At 44.5% G+C, this 19,729-nt stretch overlaps 1 protein-coding gene across 1 annotated transcript; it reads right to left on the bottom strand.

The window, feature by feature from the left end:
* Positions 1-6,635: 6,635 nt before the first annotated feature.
* Positions 6,636-18,490, bottom strand: mycbp (MYC binding protein). The gene is made up of 5 exons (XM_060915572.1): positions 18,402-18,490; positions 13,429-13,501; positions 13,301-13,349; positions 8,538-8,667; positions 6,636-6,902 (listed from the first exon to the last, which is right to left on the bottom strand). The coding sequence occupies exons 1-5, from the start codon at positions 18,414-18,416 to the stop codon at positions 6,858-6,860; spliced, it is 312 nt and encodes a 103-aa protein (XP_060771555.1). The 5' UTR covers positions 18,417-18,490; the 3' UTR covers positions 6,636-6,857.
* Between the last annotated feature and the right edge of the window lie 1,239 nt (positions 18,491-19,729).

The raw sequence follows: 19,729 nt of genomic DNA, 5'->3' as shown, positions 1-19,729 counted from the left end.
TGAAGTGGGAGGGAGAGAGAGAAGGATAGAGCGACCCCCACACAGGTCACGTTTACTGATAAACTCATGAACAGTTCTTGAACACACACTCCAGCTGTGCGACTGATAGAGCAGCTGTGTGCTCTTCTCACTGCTCTCTTTGCTCAGACAGTGTGTGTAGTTGTACAGTTTAATTTCGTGTCTGTCAGCAGTCATTTTAAACACACTTTCATGGTAAAATGCTGTAAAATTAAAAACAAACTTCGATGGATTACAAATGCATGGGAACTGGATAATAATTTTTATTAAAATTATTTATATTAAAGTGGCTGCATTACACAAATCAGCTTTAAACAAGATCAGTTTCTTATCTCTGTCTGGATAATAAAAATGTGACTGCGATGGTCTTCATAGACTTAAGCCAGGCTTTTGACAGCATTTGCCACTCAATACTTCTTAACAAATTACACAATCTTGGGCTCTCCTGAAACCCTTTCCACTGGTTCAAGAGTTATCTTACTGAGAGGGAACAGTCTACTCATATCGGAACCTCGTGGTCATCGCCACTCATCATCACTCATGGTGTGCCGCAAGGCTCCATTTTGGGGCCTTTACTCTTCAAGATATACATGAATGACCTACCAAGATCCATTGGAAACTGTCAAGTGGAGTCATATGTAGATGACACAAAGATCTATCTTTCATTTGCCCCTGTGGATATTAAAGAAAGTGTATATCAAATCTCTCAAGACCTTCACAAATCTGGTGAGTGATGTTGCTGCAATAAATTACTTATCGACCCAGACAAGACAAAACTCATGCTCTTTGGAGTTAAACAGATATTAAATACTGTTTCTAATGTTACTGTCCCCTTCCTGGGTCAAGACCTGGTTCCTGTCATGTCATGCAAGGATGTGGGTGTCACCTTGGACCCTAGCCAAGTCAAGTTTATTTTATAGTGCTTTTAACAATAGACATTGTCGCAAAGCAGCTTTACAGAATTTTAATGACTTTAAATATGAGCTAGGGGTGGCACGGTGGTGTAGTGGTTAGCACTGTCGCTTCACAGCAAGAAGGTCCGGGTTTGAGCCCCGTGGCCGGCGAGGGCCTTTCTGTGCGGAGTTTGCATGTTCTCCCCGTGTCCGCGTGGGTTTCCTCCGGGTGCTCCGGTTTCCCCCACAGTCCAAAGACATGCAGGTTAGGTTAACTGGTGACTCTAAATTGAGCGTAGGTGTGAATGTGAGTGTGAATGGTTGTCTGTGTCTATGTGTCAGCCCTGTGATGACCTGGCGACTTGTCCAGGGTGAACCCCGCCTTTCGCCCGTAGTGTGACGATCCGTCTCCTTCCCCCTCTCTCCTGTGCTGAGTTGCGCGCAGTGTCAGAGCCTAATTAAGCACAGCTGACGTGCAATTGACACTCAGCGGAACTCATGTTTTTTAAACAGCAGTCCTCACTCACTAGCAGGCAGAGCAGACACAGACACACACATTCACAGATTACGGCATTACATTGAGCGAGTGAACCAAAAGTAAACCCTGGGAACATAAAACCCACAACTTGCACTTGGAATCCCGCTGTCGCCTACGGCTTACTGCCGCGATCGAATGCTGCTGGCCTGTGCAACCTCTCCCTTGATGAGTGGATCTATTGTCACCAGACCTGGATGGATCCAGAATCGAGGAGTCTGAAGAGTTGTGAGTTGAGAACTAGCTGAGCCCGTTTATTTGTTCATCTGCGCTGACTTCTGTTCCTCCAAACATCAACAATAACTAAACCCTGCCATTGATTCATCAGATTCAACACATACAAGTCCATAAGCATACAATATACAAACACACAACACACTACACGCCCTACACTACTGCCTTTTTTTTTTTGGTTTTGAACTGAACTGAATTGACTTTTGCTTCCGATGGAACCTTTTGTTCCGGAGTTTTGAGTTGTGTGTATTGTGTTTCGTTTAGAGAAAATAATTTTATGTTGAATGCTTCTTTATTGAATACTTTTGTTATTTGTTATTGGATAATTTTGTTACTTTTTGAATGAAACTAATTGAATATAAGGAACTGCGTTTGGATCTTCTCTTTCATAAGATCACGACCCTGATTTTTTTTTTCTGACGGTGTTTGGTTAAATATTATTTCATTAATTTAAACTTGCAGTTCCAAAACCAAACACCGTTACAGTAGTCAGCTGGGATAGGATCCAGCTTGCCTGCGACCCTGTAGAACAGGATAAAGCGGCTACAGATAATGAGAATGAGTCTGGAGCCAGATTCGTGACGTCACCTGTGGAAGCGCAACCTTTGCACGGTTTCAGTGCACAGCCTGTGTAGACCAAGCGCTCCCATTTCTCTCTCATTGTCCGGTCTTTTGGGAAACGATGAGCACTAATCCCATCAAGATTGGTGTTGCTACACCCTCCTACGATACAGCTGTTAACCATTTTAATAATTACGCGATAACGTTGAAGAAATTTGCAGAAAACCACCAGGTCGTTTTCTCATAAACAAACCAGCGCTGATGTAGGATTCAGAGGGAGGCGTCCCGCAGATGACGTCACAAAAATCAATGTTTGCCGGGAAATCCAAATGGCAAGTTTTTTCAGAGGCGGACCAATCCGCCTCAAATGGCTTGATTTCAACTGAATTTTTCTGGTATTGCGCAAGGGAAACAAATTGCACAAAATGCAAAATGTGACAGATATTTGACCAAATAATATAAAACAGGAGAATTACATTGATCTTACTCCTGAATTTACCCAAGATGTGTCCTTTAAGGGTTTAGCAAGCTGATTATTTAGTGACTGGTAGCATGACATTGTGACATCCTGGGTGTGTGTGTGAGAGAGAGACAGAGACAGTGAGAGAGAGAGAGAGAGAGAGAGAGAGAGAGAGATCGATCTGTTAGTGTCGATGCTAATCTAATGCAAGCATGACTGATCTACACACACACACACACACACTGCGTCCTGTGAGAAGGTAAGTGTCAGCAATGTTCACATCAGAGTAGTTTGTATTTAAATATAAATATTAATGTATAAAGTTCTCTCTCTTTGACAGCAACGATTGGGAGCCACATTCATCCATAAAGCTCTACTCAGGGCATCAGGTGAACGATCTAAAGTACTGTAAAATGTTCTGCATCATAATAGAGTCAACAAATGGAGCTGGAAAAGACACGGTCACTGTGTTTGATATCAGTACTGACAAATCAATACTGTGAGTCACTCACAAACCTGGACTCGGCACTCCAAGCACTGCACTGAACCTCGTTACTGCGAGTCCCTGTCCCATTTCTCCGAGTCTTGCTCACATCACTCTGAGACTCGGCCCCGTTGCTCAGAGTCCCAGTCTTATGCAGTTCACAGAGTTTTGGTTCCAAACTCATTCTTCAGAGTTGTTGTTGTTTGTTTACTCCCGAGTCTTGATTGTAGTCCTGTTACGTTCATCTTAATCTCAGTCAAGCAGCTTCCAACATTTACAGTATGAGTTTAGCAAAACTAAAGACACAATTGTTAAACACCACGTAACGTCAGTCTTGGTTTAACCGTGAACCCCACATCCCAGGGTTCATCATGACCTCACAATCTGGCCTTATCAGCTGTAGACTCCAACCAGATCACATGACCAGGTCACATGCTGTTGTCCTTCTGATTACTCACCTGTTTTGTCTTACAACTTGATAGCTTCCCTGTTTAAGTTCTGAGAGCCCGTTGTCTCATTACGAGTGTTCTGTTGCGTACCTCGTGCTGTTCTCCAAGTTTAGTTTTGCTCATTTTATGGATCTTCTTTTGACTTTGTTAGCTGTTTGTAATAAAACACCTGCAGTTTCATCTGTCTCCACGTCTCTAACACAACTATGCATAATAACTACAAGAGAGGGATGCATGAATTATATCCCATTTTATAAAAAAAAACAAACCTGTGCAATAGACACCACATATAAAATTTGGCTGGTTCAGAAGGAATTTGTCACTATGAATACAAACCTCAAAAAGAACCAGTCCATAATCTATTTTTGTGACTTGTGTATCCATCCAGCCCTGAAACTCTTGGCACTTTAAGATTCAGAGTTATGGTCTGGGTCTTCTGGTGCTCAACGTTCAGCTCACAGCACATTTAGGAATGGAATCTCTCTCTCTGCAGTAGAGAATGGGGGACTGAGGCTTTCTGGGAGGCATCCTTGAGAAGATTCATGTCCACTCCACCATGGTGGGAAAGATCTGACTCACTGTTCTCTTCATCTTCTGCATGCTTGTGCTTGGAGTGGCGGCTGAAATGACGAGCAGGTTAACAAGAGTGCTCTGAGAGCACAATATCCCCCGCTACAATATACTGCAAACAAAATTGCAATGTGTGTATTACTGTCCTGTAACAAAGCCTTTTGCCAAGTTTCATGAAATTCCTCCCAAAATTGTGCGTTGATTTCAGAAGGTGAGAACCCTTTCCGGGACGGACGGACTTCGCCGCGACATAATCCCCCTTCGGGCCTTTCGACCAGCAGGGGATTATAAAAAAAATAAATTATAAAGCACAATTTATAATCATGTTTATTTTTACAAGAGCAGGTCGACTTCATCTGCAACCCACAGCAGCCTGGCTGCAGAAACATCTCCCTCCTCCGGAGCTCCGGGTCAGCTGGTCAGATTAGATCACACATCATTAAGAGATTGCTTCAGGTTTATTTTATACCTATGGCGAATTCTGAGGTTTTATTTGGAGATGGTAACCCAGTACAAATGGTCATTGGTACTACACTGTTGTCAGTTGTGACCTTTTCTTAAGAGCCATTTTTAAGTGAGACAAGGGATTAAAACAATGAATAAATCCTTCTCTTCTTCAGGTGATCTTTGTATCCTCACCATCACTAGTGCAGTGTACTGGAGGATACACCTTTCCCACAGCACATTTTCTCTTATTTACACACGCATCAGCAATACACACCCCCGGCCACTTTAATAGGAACTTGTTGGTTCTAAGATCCCTGTTCTCGGCTGCAGGAGTGGAACCCAATGTGTTCTTCTGCTGTTTCATGCTGAGATGCTTTTCTGCTCACCACGGTCATAGTGATTATACGAGTTACTATATCCTTCCTGGCAAAAAATCTCGAGCCAATCTGTCCATTTCCCTCTGACCCTCTCTTATCAACAAGGCGTTTGTTTCCACCCACAGAACTGTCGCTCACTCAGTGTTTTTTGTTTTCTGCACCATTCTGTGTAAACTCTAGAGACTGTTGTGTGTGAAAACCCCAGGAGATCAGCAGCTTCTGAAATACTCAGACCAGTCCATCTGGATCAAACCAACACCCATACCACAGTGAGAGAAAGAAAGTCACACTTTGAGATCAGTGTTTCCCGTTCTGATGTTTGAACATTGTGAAGATTAACTGAAGCTCTTGGTTTGTATCTGCGTGATTTGATGCATTGTGCTGCTGCTGGCGAGGGATCGGCTGATTACAGACCTGCAGGGGGAATGTAGGGGTGTTCCTAATAAAGTGGGCAGCGAGTGTAGGATCTGACCCGACTGTTTAGACAGTTCTGGTGTGTTTGAGCAGTATAAACCCTGAACGCTACAGGAATGCTAATATTAACTGTTATGTCCTGTCTCTGCAACACGTGCAGTATTTGTGACTGTGGTGTGTGTTGGTTGGTGCTGTGTTTGCGTTCCTCCTGTGGCACGTTAACGGCGAACTGGTTGTGAGCAGCAGAGAGGTGAGAATGCTGGACACCAGTGAAAGGCTCAGCGATCTGTCCCGAGAGCTCCGTATCACAGGTCTGGAGAGCTACGCTGGCTCGGTATGATGACCTGAGATAGAGGGCAGTAAGCACTGCTGCTGAACTAAAGAGTGTTGGAGCATCTGTCACATGAAGATGCTAACCTTCGTGGACAGGACCAGTCAAAAGTTTGTACACCCCTACTCTACTCATTCATAAGTGTTTCTGATTTGTAACTATTCTCTACACTGTAGAACAAAACTGAAGACATCAGAACAATGAAATAACATCTGGAATCTAGATGGAATTATGTGGGAAACAAAAACATGTTAAAAAAATATGTTTGATAGTTTAGATTCTGGGCGGCACGGTGGTGTAGTGGTTAGCGCTGTCGCCTCACAGCAAGAAGGTCCTGGGTTCGAGCCCCGTGGCCGGCGAGGGCCTTTCTGTGCGGAGTTTGCATGTTCTCCCCGTGTCCGCGTGGGTTTCCTCCGGGTGCTCCGGTTTCCCCCACAGTCCAAAGACATGCAGGTTAGGTTAACTGGTGACTCTAAATTGAGCGTAGGTGTGAATGTGAGTGTGAATGGTTGTCTGTGTCTATGTGTCAGCCCTGTGATGACCTGGCGACTTGTCCAGGGTGAACCCCGCCTTTCACCCGTAGCCAGCTGGGATAGGATCCAGCTTGCCTGCAACCCTGTAGAACAGGATAAAGCGGCTACAGATAATGAGATGAGATTCTTCAGTGTACCCAGCGTTTCCCTTGACACTTTAAACACTACTGGCATTATCTTAAACGGCTTCATCAGGAAGTCACCTGGAGCGCTTTAACAGGTGGGTCTCGTCAAAATTAATTAAAATAATTAATGGATGGGTCAACACCGTACCACAAATGGATTCAGAACAATCCATACACAACATATTTAACACACACACACACATATGCAGGAAAACTGTATTGTTTTTATTCTATAAATCCAAACAATAGACACTGTTCAACAAACTAAACCTTTTAACCAAGAATACACAAACAAAACACACACTGCACTGGTGAAAATAAATCTGCACATTCGCAGAACAGTGACATCATTATTGCTCTTAATAATAATAATAATAATAATAATAATAATAATTAGTAAGAAGAAAAATGAAAGTAAATAAAGAGTCATTCTGCTCCTGCATCTTCAGCAGGTGGCTCATACTGCAGCAGCTGAAGGGGAAGAACCAGAAGAACACACATCAGGAAATAGGACTTTTACTTACACACACACACACACACACACACACACACACACACACACACACGGAATGCGAGAGGAACATGAGTGATCTGTGAGGAGAACATGCGGGCGGAGAACACAGTAACAGAAATCAGCCGTGGATCAGAGTGAAAGACGAAGCGACAGCAGCGGAGCGTAACGAGTCAGCCAAACCACAAGAAACTCTGACTACAACAAAGTTCTCCTTCATCCCTCAGGGATGTGAAGCACCAACTTCCTGTACAACAATTCAAAAAAAGACTTGGAAAAATGGATACTAGTAAGAGTTTTGCTCTTAGCAGCTCTGGGACCAGAGGGTGGGGGGCAAATTTAGTTTGGGTTCGTGAGACACTGCCTTCACTCAAACCTTTTCTTGTCCTTTCAGATGCCCCGCCCCTATTACAATATCACTGTTTGTTTGGTCAGAATGCCTGATACACTTCTAGGAAACACTGAACTGACACTGACGAGCATCGGGTTACACTCAGTGTTGAACCCAGCTGAGATCAGACCCACACTCAGCTCCATCATGAGCGTAACGGTCGCGGCGTGAACCATCCCACTGCCGAATCATAGCACGCAGCAGAAGCCCCGGTCCCACCGCTGGGCAGTGTGATCCCCCCCCAACTGTACGGCTGTGTTCCAAATCAAGTTCTCACACAAAGTTGGTTATTCCCTTTCTCAGTTCAGACTCCTGTGGAACTGAATCCTGAACCTTACGCTCCGTATAAAACCCACGCTGCATGTAACCCGATCCACAATCACGCCCGCTGGGAGCAGGGTTTAACGTCCGCATTCGCATAACAACCAGATTTTACTCACCACGCTCGTGTTTTAAATTACCTCCTTTTCAGACAAAAGGAACTGAAGTGCAATTGTTACTCATACCCCTTTTCCACCAAATCAGTTCCAGGGCTGGTTCGGGGCCAGTGCTGGTGCTGGTTCACAACTCGTTCAACTTGCGAGCCAGCTGAGAACCAGTTTGCTTTTCCATAGCTCACGGTGCCACGTCATTACGTCGCTGTATACGTCAGTTACGTTGCTGTATACGTCATTACGTCGCTGTATACGTCATTACGTCGCTACGTTTGCTTAAACTTTGGCGCGAATATCAAAGCAAAAACAACACGGAAGAAGCAGCATCAGCAACAACAACAATAATAATGGATGACTTCGCGTTTGTACAGCTGCTGCTTCTCGTCGCTTAAAAATGGCAATCTTTCGCGGTCTTGTTATTGTTGTTGGTCTTAACAATTCCGCCCCCCCACTGACGTAAGCGGTTCTTTCCTCTGGCCCAGCAGAGAGTTGGTGCTAGCCTGGAACCGGTTTTTCTGGCCCCAGAGCCAGTTCTTTGTCAGTGGAAACAGAAAACCCGGTTCCAAACCAAGCACTGGCCCCGAACCAGCCCTGGAACTGCTTTGGTGGAAAAGGGGCATCAGAGAGATTAAAGCGCAGTAAAGTCACTCAGGATTTCATCTTTACCCACACTCTGGGATGCAAACATAACACACACACACACACATTCACTCTTCAGTGAAAACTGAAATGAGCTGGACTCTGATGGAGGAGGTGGTGACATTCCTCACCCGGTTCCTGAGCTCACAGTTCTCCTCCTGTAGCAGGTCATATTTCTGCTGCAGTTTGTCCAGTTCGACTTGTAGAACCTCGGCCTTGTTGGAGTCCGAGTCTCCTGTGGACAGGTGCTGCTTTATAAACCTGAGGAAACGCTCGCTAAGGATCAACAACCAGCACTGCAGTGCATTCTGGGTTTCTCACACACAGGTTGCAACAGGGGTTTAGAAGTGAAACCAAAATCTCTCCAAAACCCTCGGCTGCAGAACAGGTGTTAGCCCCGCCCAGTCCCATGTTCATCAGTAGGAAAGGTGAGGAGTTACAGCTCCGCTAATTATTTCAACATTCTGATGCTGAGCCCACAGCAGTGACATCACCAGGCCATAAGAGCTTAATAGTGACTGTATGACCACAGCGAAGTCTCAAAATATCTTGGTGAGGTTTCGCAGTTGCTGCTTTTGATCCGAACTTCACAGACAGAACGAGTGGCGCATAAACAAGCACGTCGCTGTTCAGAGGTGTGATCTACTGCAGGTGTGCGAGTGAGACGGAGAGATTTCCCCTCGAGTACACGTGGTGTTGTGTAAATGCTGAGTCGTTCATATTCTCATTGGGTACGTTACATTAAAAGTGCTTATTCTGACGTGACTGATTTAAATGATGGATAACGTCAGCTAGTCAGCAAACAGGAGCGGCGCACGACAGGAGGGGCGGCGGCGCACGACAGGAGGGGCGGCGGCGCACGACAGGAGGGGCGGCGGCGCACGACAGGAGGGGCGGCGGCGCACGACAGGAGGGGCGGCGGCGCACGACAGGAGGGGCGGCGGCGCACGACAGGAGGGGCGGCGGCGCACGACAGGAGGGGCGGCGGCGCACGACAGGAGGGGCGGCGGCGCACGACAGGAGGGGCGGCTCCAAGCTCTGAAATCTTTTCCTCACAGTATTAAAACCAATGCACATGTGAAAATTATAGACTACATTTTACATATTAATCAGTAACGCTGTACCGACCGCTCTGAACGAGCTGCACCAGTTTTAAGCTCCACCCCATCAGGAACCCAGAGTCTTTATCACAGCGTGCACAGTGACTTTAAGGATGTAATTAACAGTTTCATTCTGTTTATCGCAGCATCTTTTAATGTTGGGCAGAACTTCATTAAAGTGAACGTAATGCCTTATCGTCATGCTTTAAAATGAATATACATCATTAGTAACGACCAAAATGAATTAATAAAGCAGGGGGAAATAATATTAATTACTTGTTATTTTATCATCAAGCACAAAACTATTGATAAATCGCGGCGTCCGGATCCCGGAAAAAGGCCGCCTTGTCCCAGGGATCATCTCGCATGACATCACGCATGGAACCCTGATTATCTGGGTCATTTCTGTTCATCTGACCCTGTGCTTGTTTACTCACTGAAATTGGATAATGTTGTTGGAATGTTACAAAAATAACGATGTGAAAGCGCTGCGTTGTGTTTGGATGTTCAAATTCATATACAACAGGACGTTCAGGACTTTCTGAGAAATGACACTAATCTAAAGCGACAGTGGGTGGGGTTTGTGCAAACGAAGCGGGCAGATTTTGTGTCGCCGACTGATAATAAATCTGATTCATCATGTGTTCATCACCACCAGAACGACCACATGGGAATTACTGGGGCAAAAAGAAACCCATTTAATAAATGGCATTTGATCTGACATTTGTACAGTTCGATTCCCGTATTATCTCTCTCTCTCTCTCTCACACACACAGGATTATGAGCGACATTTACACGCTTGCGACATCTGATCTTATCATATCGGATGTACTTTAACAGGAAGAAAAAAGCACGCGCAATCATCATTAATTATTAACTGAAACATGGTAAATGCTCTCAGATTGCAATACTGCAGGACTCCATTTGTTTTTAGTTTTGTTCAGGAAAACATGATGAAAAGTAACCACGGCGTTCTGCACATCTGTGACCCCTCACCGAATCCAGGGACACATGTCGGCCGAATCGAATCCGAGATAATCGCAAAAGAAGCATTTTTTTTTCGAAATTTGTGATTTTTGTTTTTTTCCATCATGTGCAAGTTGAGATCTTGAAGAATGCAATCAGTATTTCAGATAATAGATTATTTTGTTGGAAAAGCATACATTTTTTGTTGCAAATTGTCTCGTTTCTGTCAGGACTGTAGCCTGCTGGGGGGTGTGGGTAAATTACCATATGGGCCATTCACATGATGATTTAAGTCTTTTGTTTTTTTTTTCCGCGAATCAGCTGTATGATCGGAGTTGAGCTCGTGGCTACTTAACTGCATACAGGCGTGTGATTTCACTATGGAATGAGTTACTAAACAGAGCGCAGAGGAGCTGAAACACCGCGAAGCAAACAGACACACGGTATTTACACCGGAGATCACCATTTCTAGCAAAAAAAACCCCGCAACCTCGTTTTCCAGATTGAATGGAATACTTGAATGATCGGATGATACACGGACCGTTCTAGGATTACATTCCATCGGAGGCATTGGTGTGTGCAAGGCGCCGTTTCTCTTTCTGATGGGGTGAGTTTATTAATCTAAGGCTGTGTGGTTATTTTTGCATGTAACGGAGAGTGTTGTGGTTTGGTTAAGCCTAGGTCACAATCGGACGTACGATTTTTTGGCCGTGTGATTTTTGGTGTTTCCCAAATCGCTGCGGTTTTTTTTTTGTTCACAGAGAAAGACGCGCGTTGGCCGTAAGTTTGTCTTGCAACCTGAAAAAAACGTAAGCACCCGTAGAGTTTGTCTGACATGACAAAGAACCTCTGCGGCCGGTCTGCGGCTCGAAAATCAGCACATCACACGCGCGCCCTCCGTGCGTTTCACGCGCGCGCCCTCCGTGCGTTTCACGCGCGCGCCCTCCGTGCGTTTCACGCGCGCGCCCTCCGTGCGTTTCACGCGCGCGCCCTCCGTGCGTTTCACGCGCGCGCCCTCCGTGCGTTTCTTGTGTTTTTTGCATGTAGACCGGCTGTAGGAGCGCGTACTGTACGGCCGGTTGTGACCGAGGCTTTACATGAAACTAGTGTTGTGTTAGTTGTGTCATCATCGTGCTCTCTTTCTTTCTTACGGTGTGAGTAATTTTTCAACCACAAAACGTTAAAGTATACTTTAGGACTTATTTTTGTACTTCATAATTGTGTTGGGCATACTTTGCATGGAAGGAAAATTGACGTGGTGATCTTTGTTTACATGAAAGTAGTATCGTGCTAGCTCGTAGGGGGTAGAGCTTTCCTTAATATCATGCAAATGAGCAGCATTATGTGCCCGCCCTACACCCAGAGTAGCTGAGATGGAAAACTTTGAGGGCGATTTTCTCCCTTTTCTGTTTTAAGAAGTATACACTTTCAAAAGGCCACACATTCTTCAAATATTGTCAGATCTCCACATGGAAGGCATCATTGGAAAGCTTAGAAACTGTACTTTCTGAATCTGTCAATAACTCAAAATGCCCCTGGGCAGACATGTGTCCCTGGATTCTGTGATCTGCCACATCTCTCTATCCATCCATCCATCCATCCATCCATCCATCTCTCCATCTCATGCACGCTACAGAGGAAGATTGTTGTGAACTGGCAGTTTCTCGTCTTTGGGGTTAGGCTTAGGTAAACATTTACTCCGGAATAGCCTTGATAATCTTCTGCCCCTTCATCCGACATACAAGAATTCCAGTCACTCTCAGAATTCTCTCCAAAGCGTGATTCCATATGGAGACTGCTCCGACCACTACTGCACACAACGAAATTATACCTGGATCTCTGTTACATGTGTGACATCACACACCGCTTCAGGATCTTCCAGTTTGGTCTCGGCAAATTCTGTGAAAATCGACTGGTCTTATTGATTTTCCATCAATTTATGGCCTTTTGGATCAGCTAGGGTTCGAAAACACATGATCAATCAACATAATGATTGTTGGTTTGTACTTTTTTTTTTTCCGTTTCCGGTTGAGAGTACGTCGTGCGCGTTCTGGCTGCCGCTTCTCACCAGAGCTTTTTTATTTTATTTTATTTCTTTTTCTTTTTTTTTTTTGTGTTTTTGAGTGGTTTGATGTTTGAGTGTTTTGTCCGCTGGTTGTGGTTGGGTGGCGTCGCGGTGGCTGTGCAGGTGGTTTGGGACACACCAGTGCTCTGCGTGGCGGAGCTTCTCTGCTCGCTTTGTGGATCCATGGCGTGGTGTTCGAGCGATGTTGCTGACGGCGTCACGGCGGCTGTGCTGGAGATGTGGGACTCGTTTTCATGCGCCTTTTGGTGGGACTGTGGCTGCTACACCACGGGAATTACATCCTGACCCCTATTTGGTGGGCTTTTTCCTTTTTATTTATTTATTATTATATTATTTATTTATTTATTCTTTCCTTGTCTATAATTGTAAAGCGTCCTTGGGTTTTTTGAAAGGCGCTATATAAATTTAACTTATTATTATTATTATTGTTGGTTTGTACAAAGAAAAGTATGTGGTTTAGGGACATTAAATCCACTTTAATGCAGCTGATGAAACGACCCCATGCCCTTCCTGTGTATGGCCCAATTCAGTCTGAGCTCAGTTTTTCCTGCTGTTAGCATGTTTCACACGGAGATAAGTGACTGATTTGGTAAAGGGCACCACGCTGTCCAATCACTCGTGAACATCCACGAAGCACCACACGCTCACCCCGACCCGATCTGTGTGTTCTACTGTTTGGAGCTTTCGTTTGGTCTGTCCTGTGTGTGTGTGTGTGTGTGTGTGTGGGGTACATGAAGGATACTCCAGGGCGTTGCTGGGTTTCTCCGTCTCCTCATACAAGGCCACCAGCACTGTAAAGCGAGTGTGAGAATGTTAGAGTTGGGTGTGTGAGGTTCAGGCACTATGATCATGAACATTAGCAGCACATACCATTAGTCAGACTGTCCAGGACCCCAACCTTCTCCAGGTACCTCCTGAACTGCTCACGCTTCGACTCTGAGGCCTGGAGGATGCACAAACGTCACGGTTAGGTCCCGGTAGAACTTCTACACCATGTGTTTCTTACAGGGGGGATAGAACCTGACCAAGTGTTCAGGTATTAATAAAGTCTTTAACAACAGAACAGTAAACTCATCTCATTACTCAAGTATAATTTAATAATGGATAATTTCACACCACAGCGCCATGCCCTTTCACCTCATCTTCATTCTGCTACTAAAAGATATGAAGTTGGAGTCCTCTCTGTCAAACAGGTTCTGAGTTATGGCCATGTTTCAAAATAGTGACGGTGAAGTTTAACCCTGAATTAAATAATAAATCCAGAAACCTGAACTTTAAGCAGGGAGAGATCACAAACACAACTAAACATAACTCTCAGATGCAAATCCTAATATTTCAGTCGGAGAAGAGCGTCCACGACCCTGTACAGGTCACCTGTGTGTGTGAAGGGGTGCACATCATCTCCCATTACCACCACTGGTCTGTTTAAATAACTGGGTTCGGGTCCAGATGTGAAGATTAACTTCAGTCATTCAACACCCAGTGCAAGAACTCAGAACCTACCACAGAGGGGCTCAAACATCAGGCGTTCACGTGGTGGGGAAAGGAGCATTCGCTGGGAACATGAAGAAACTCTGAGGCCAAAGGACATGGAACACTGTGGAACTGGCATGGAGTGACCCTAATCAGAATGGGTTAGGGTTCAAATTTAATAACCAGGATTTTTTCACTGATCAGAGTGCAGGTGTTTATAACCAGGCCTTTCAATTACATGAAGCCTGCGATGGATAACGTCGTAGGCGCTCAAATAAAAAAGGCGCCCAAATTGAGGTCAAGGGCCCAAAATATGCAACCGAAAGTAAAAAATAAACAAAATAACCCGAAATGTTGATTAAATAAACTTTGCTGCATAAAACCCAATGTCTTGACTTTCTTCTTTAAAAACACAGATATTAGTGAGAATTAGCAAATATTTCTCGTAATTGACGCGAAATGCGCACCATGCCCATGTAGTTCGACGAACCCAGAACGAGCCGTAAGCCTCGCGCAGAGCACGAATTCTCCATCAGCGGTGATCGGCACGCCATGATTTCATGGAGGAGCAAGACTCGCATACCAATGACCAGAGCGGGATTTCCACATTAGGTAAGTCATCTTTTATGGCGGTTGGCAAACAGCTTTTAGGTGCATTATCGCCACCTTCTGGACTGGAGTGTGAACCAGAATGTTTACTACCCTACTGTGCTAAATTCTCCTAATAATTCCTGCATCATTTAAAAACCAAAAAACAGCCCGATATGCCACATTATCTGACCTCAACTGCAACATCTCTCTGATACCTAGTGTCCTATGATTTAAATCAGGTAAAAGAGAGCTATTCAGGACACAACTGTGTGTATTTAAGATACAGCTTGCATCATAAATCCACACAGCTGTGCAAGTGTGGGTGGAATCAGTGACTTGGAGCTTGGTCCTCTTGTTGATGATGGTCTTAGACACTGGCCTTTCATTTAAACTAACGTCTTTAACCTGACTACAGACTGAACTGCGCTGCCGATTCTTGTGATGTGACTGAAAAACCTTTTGTGTCGCAGGTCTGCTACAGGTTTGTCTCTTTGATGGCAACAGTGCAGAACTTGCATTTTCATCCACAGGCTGCTTTCCTCCAGGCTCTCCTCAGGCCACAACACATCTTTTAAATTATTTTTGTCATGGACATCAAAAGGGATTAATGCTGTAGACATTTTGCAATAAAGGTAAAAATAACATTCATAGATTTCTTTATTTATTCATAACTTTGTAGCTAAAAAAGCAGCAGCAGGTTTAAACACAGAGCGCTGGGAAAGCAGCACTCTGCACGCGCAGAAAAGCCCAAATTACGCTGCATCACGATGGAAAAAGCCCAAATTCAGATATACAGGGTGTAGCCCAAATTATGTAACTGAAAGGCCTGATAACACACCCACCTGTTTAGGGAAAAACTCTAATGTTGTTAAAACAACTTAAAGTAAAATTCAGTGCTAACTTCACAAACTTTTATAAGTTCAGAGTTGAATGATTACCATGCACCACTTCTCAGGCCAAAAAAAAAAAAAAAGTGTGTGTTTCCGGTTACCCGACCGACCCTAATCCGTACCGCCCGACCCTAAACTTTTTTTTCGTTTTTTTCCCCAGTCGCAACTTTTACATACAACCCAACCGCGTGAACCAGAAGTTTCACTGGGGAAAACCAGGGCTTTCCACAAGCGCCGGCCATACAGCCGACTACACAATTAAGTCCAGCCGGCTACTTTAATGACTTATTTTTGTAGCCCACAGGCTCTAAATATTATTTTTCGATTTTAATAAAATTAAATGTTTATCTAACGGACTGACAATAATGTCAAACTGAACCGCACTCATTTAAGTTGTGATTCGCGCTGTTTGTACCAATAATAACCACAAATTCCCTGCCGACTTCATTGATCTGGGAGAGTAACTCATCCGCGGCCCCGATATGCGGTGTGCGCACGCACTCGGCGGAGGCAGTAGTGTGTCGGGGCCGGCGGAGGGAACAGAAGCAGAGATAACGCTTATTGTGTCTTTCACCTAGAGACATGATTCAAACTTTAAAACGGAGACAAAATTCTCCTGTGTGGATCTGGCATTCAATTTTGCTAGGTTCTATACTTTCTGATCAGTCACAGATCAAACACCATGAGCACATCTGGAGAAATTCAGGCTTTATAATGGGTGTCTATTGCGTTACACACCAGCAGCGCTCAGGAGTTTAGAGTGTAGGCAGCTTGAAAAAAAAAAAGGTCTAACTTTCTCATTTAAACTGTTTTCTCAGCCACAATTTTCACTCTACACACACAGCTTTCTCAAAACTTGTAGTCACACATTGTGTGAATCAAGACAAGTGTCTCCCTGAGCGATAGGATTTACAGTTTTTGAATGAGAAGCCTGAAAGTATGCATAAATGGAGAAAGGGGCAGGATAGTGAAGCCTAGCCACTGGAATAGTATGGCTAGAATACACCTACTCACCTCAATGCTAACAAGCTAGCAATGCAAGCTAGCCAACAAGCTCCTGGACAAACTAAAAGAAGCGGCTCCATAATGGGGCTTTTCCACTACCAACGCGGCTGAGTTGGGCTGAGCCGTGCCGTGCTGAGTTGGGCTGAGTCGAGCTGAGTGGGGCTGTTGGAGTTGCATTTCGACTACAACCGCGCTGAACCGTGCTGGCTGGAAGTGGGTGGACACATTGGGTGGAGTTAGCAAAAGTGGGTGGACGTCACGTGATGTCGTTAGGCGGCACAAACAGTGACATCAGTGACCTTTTAAGCGGTAGTCTCACGACCTGGATAGTAAACAATAAACATGGAGTCGTTAGTGTTGCTGGTCTCGGTGCTGTGGCTTGTTGTCACCGACAACGCCAACAGATACTGGCAAGAGCGTATAGATGAGGCGAGGCGCATAAGGCTTCAGAAATTCTCGTAATTCTCCTTCTTCCGGGTTTACGGTGTTTACAGATCCCAGCGTGCTCGCAGGGCGTGTGTGGGCGTGTGGACACTCCTCCTCACCAATCAGTGCACAGGGGAGTGTCTGCTCACGCCCCCAGCCTCACTCGGCTCGGTTGGGCTCACTTCAGACCCACTCCAAAACCGTGCGAGTTTTGGGTGCTAAGTAAGGCTGAAGTGAGCTCAGTCGTGCTGCTCTGAGGTAGTCGAAACGCAAGCCGTGTCGGGCTGAAGTGAGCTGAAAAAGGGTAGTGGAAAAGGCCCATAAGATACAGATCGTAACCTCAATGGCTGGTTCACAAAATCTCAGAGCGTGTAACTGTCCGATAACATGTTTGATCAAGGAGTGCCGCCTTTTCAATCTTAATAACTGTTAATAAAAACAACATTAACAATTATATTCCCCCCGATATCTGGGATAACTAGCATTAGCATGGTTAATAGCTAGCTTGCTAGCGATATAGCTCGCTAGGATTGGCTGAAGTCGATAGCAGCTACTGTTAGATGGTCAGTCTATGATGGTCACATAGCACAGTGTATCTGATCTGAAACAATCGACCAAACCCGTGATTTAGTTCAGAGACGTGTCTCTTGGTGAACAACTGACTGTTGCTATGCGGATCTTCATGCTGAATGGACATTATTTCTATTTCGAACTCCAAAATGTAATTTTTTTAGTCGCTCAAGCGGTCAAATTGTCAGTCTGAGCCTGATTTACATAAATCCATCACTAGAGTGAATCTGGTTTGAGTTCTGAGGCGAGTTCTGAGGTAATGCCAGCTAGCGGCTTCCAGGGCCCAAACCCAGCTGTCACTCAAATCAGCCCCGCCCCTAATTATGCATAAATGTATGGCTTAATTGAATTCTATAAAAATTCACTCCCTGTACAGTTGTCATGAAGGAGTAAACTAGGTATACAGAGCGAAACCGGTTTCTGTAGCATTGAACTAAACTCTCCCCGCGACGCATGCGCACTGAGCAAGAGACTGAAGACAACAGGCCGTTGCCGTTGGTTACCACTCGACCAATCAGATTCGCGTTAATAATAATAATAATAATAATAATAATAATAAAATCCGTCTTCAATAAGAAGACATCAACAAAACAATAAATGAAATAAAATGAGATATGCTAGTTTAGCTTAGCACGAATCACAATGCTAAAGGGTTAGCACGAATCACAATGCTAAAGGGCTAGCACGAATCGCAATGCTAAACGGTTAGCACGAATCACAATGCTAAAGGGTTAGCACGAATCAGAACGCGAATGCACGCGGAACACATCCGGGACTGTAACCTCCAGTCAAACTGAGCTAAACTAAACTAAACGCTACTAAAATCCAATGTGCAGAATGGCAGCTGTTGTAAAACACGCGTTATAGGTGTGAATAAGCGCCACTCACTCTGTAATGCGCCATTCCTCATGAAGTTTCCACAGCACACGACTAGCTTCTGCTCACCAAGAACTAAACTCTCCCCGTGACGCATGCGCACTGAGCAAGAGACTGACGCGCCTTCACGGAAGACAACAGGCCGTTGCCGTTGGTTACCACTCGACCAATCAGATTCGCGTTAATAATAATAATAATAATAATAATAATAATAAACTTTATTAGGCACAGGGTTTCAAAAGCGGACACTTATTTACACGAAAGCTGTGCATAACAAATATAAATCAATGGCAAATATATCATAACAAATATAATAAATAAAAAACAGTAATGTGGATATAAATATTAAAACTTTTAGCGATTTGTATTGACAATTGAAACATTAAGAAATAGTGTGAAAATTAAAATAACAGAGGTTTGAGTACATGGAAAATTTAGAGTTAATCTAAAACATTTTTAGTTATATACATAACCAATAGTTTGAGCAAAATGATTTAACACACTTAGAGTTTTTAACTATAGAATCCAGAGTGTTGAATAATTTAGCAGCAGAATATTTGAAAGATCTATAACCAGGCTGGGATGATATCTTGACCATGTCAATGTTAGATTTGTTTCTAGTGTTGTAATTATGTATTTCAGAATTACAGGTAAACACATGGGCGGCACGGTGGTGTAGTGGTTAGCGCTGTCGCCTCACAGCAAGAAGGTCCAGGTTCGAGCCCCGTGGCCGGCGAGGGCCTTTCTGTGTGGAGTTTGCATGTTCTCCCCGTGTCCGCGTGGGTTTCCTCCGGGTGCTCCGGTTTCCCCCACAGTCCAAAGACATGCAGGTTAGGTTAACTGGTGACTCTAAATTGAGCGTAGGTGTGAATGTGAGTGTGAATGGTTGTCTGTGTCTATGTGTCAGCCCTGTGATGACCTGGCGACTTGTCCAGGGTGAACCCCGCCTTTCGCCCGTAGTCAGCTGGGATAGGCTCCAGCTTGCCTGCGACCCTCTAGAACAGGATAAAGCGGCTAGAGATAATGAGATGAGATGAGATAATGAGGTAAACACATTCCTGAGGTATGATGGGAAAAGTCCTTTCAAGCGTTTGAATACAAATAGGCAACGACCAGTTAAAGGGATCCAACCCAACTCTCTAAACAAGTTTTCTGATTGTTCTTCTCTGATCTTCTTTTGTAGAATAATGCAGGCACCTCGCTTCCTCTCTTCTGTAACTTTAGTAATCTGTCGAGGCTTGTCTTGTCAGCATTAGACTAGACCACATCACAGTATTCGTAAAGAGGCTAAACCAAAGAACCGTGAAGATATTTGCATGTGTCCACAGTGAAATACTTTC

This window comes from Neoarius graeffei, chromosome 2, assembly GCF_027579695.1.
Source record: "Neoarius graeffei isolate fNeoGra1 chromosome 2, fNeoGra1.pri, whole genome shotgun sequence".
Lineage (NCBI taxonomy): Eukaryota > Metazoa > Chordata > Actinopteri > Siluriformes > Ariidae > Neoarius > Neoarius graeffei.
The sequence above is the reverse complement of the archived record's forward strand: the minus strand, read 5'-3'. Positions and strand labels throughout refer to the sequence as shown.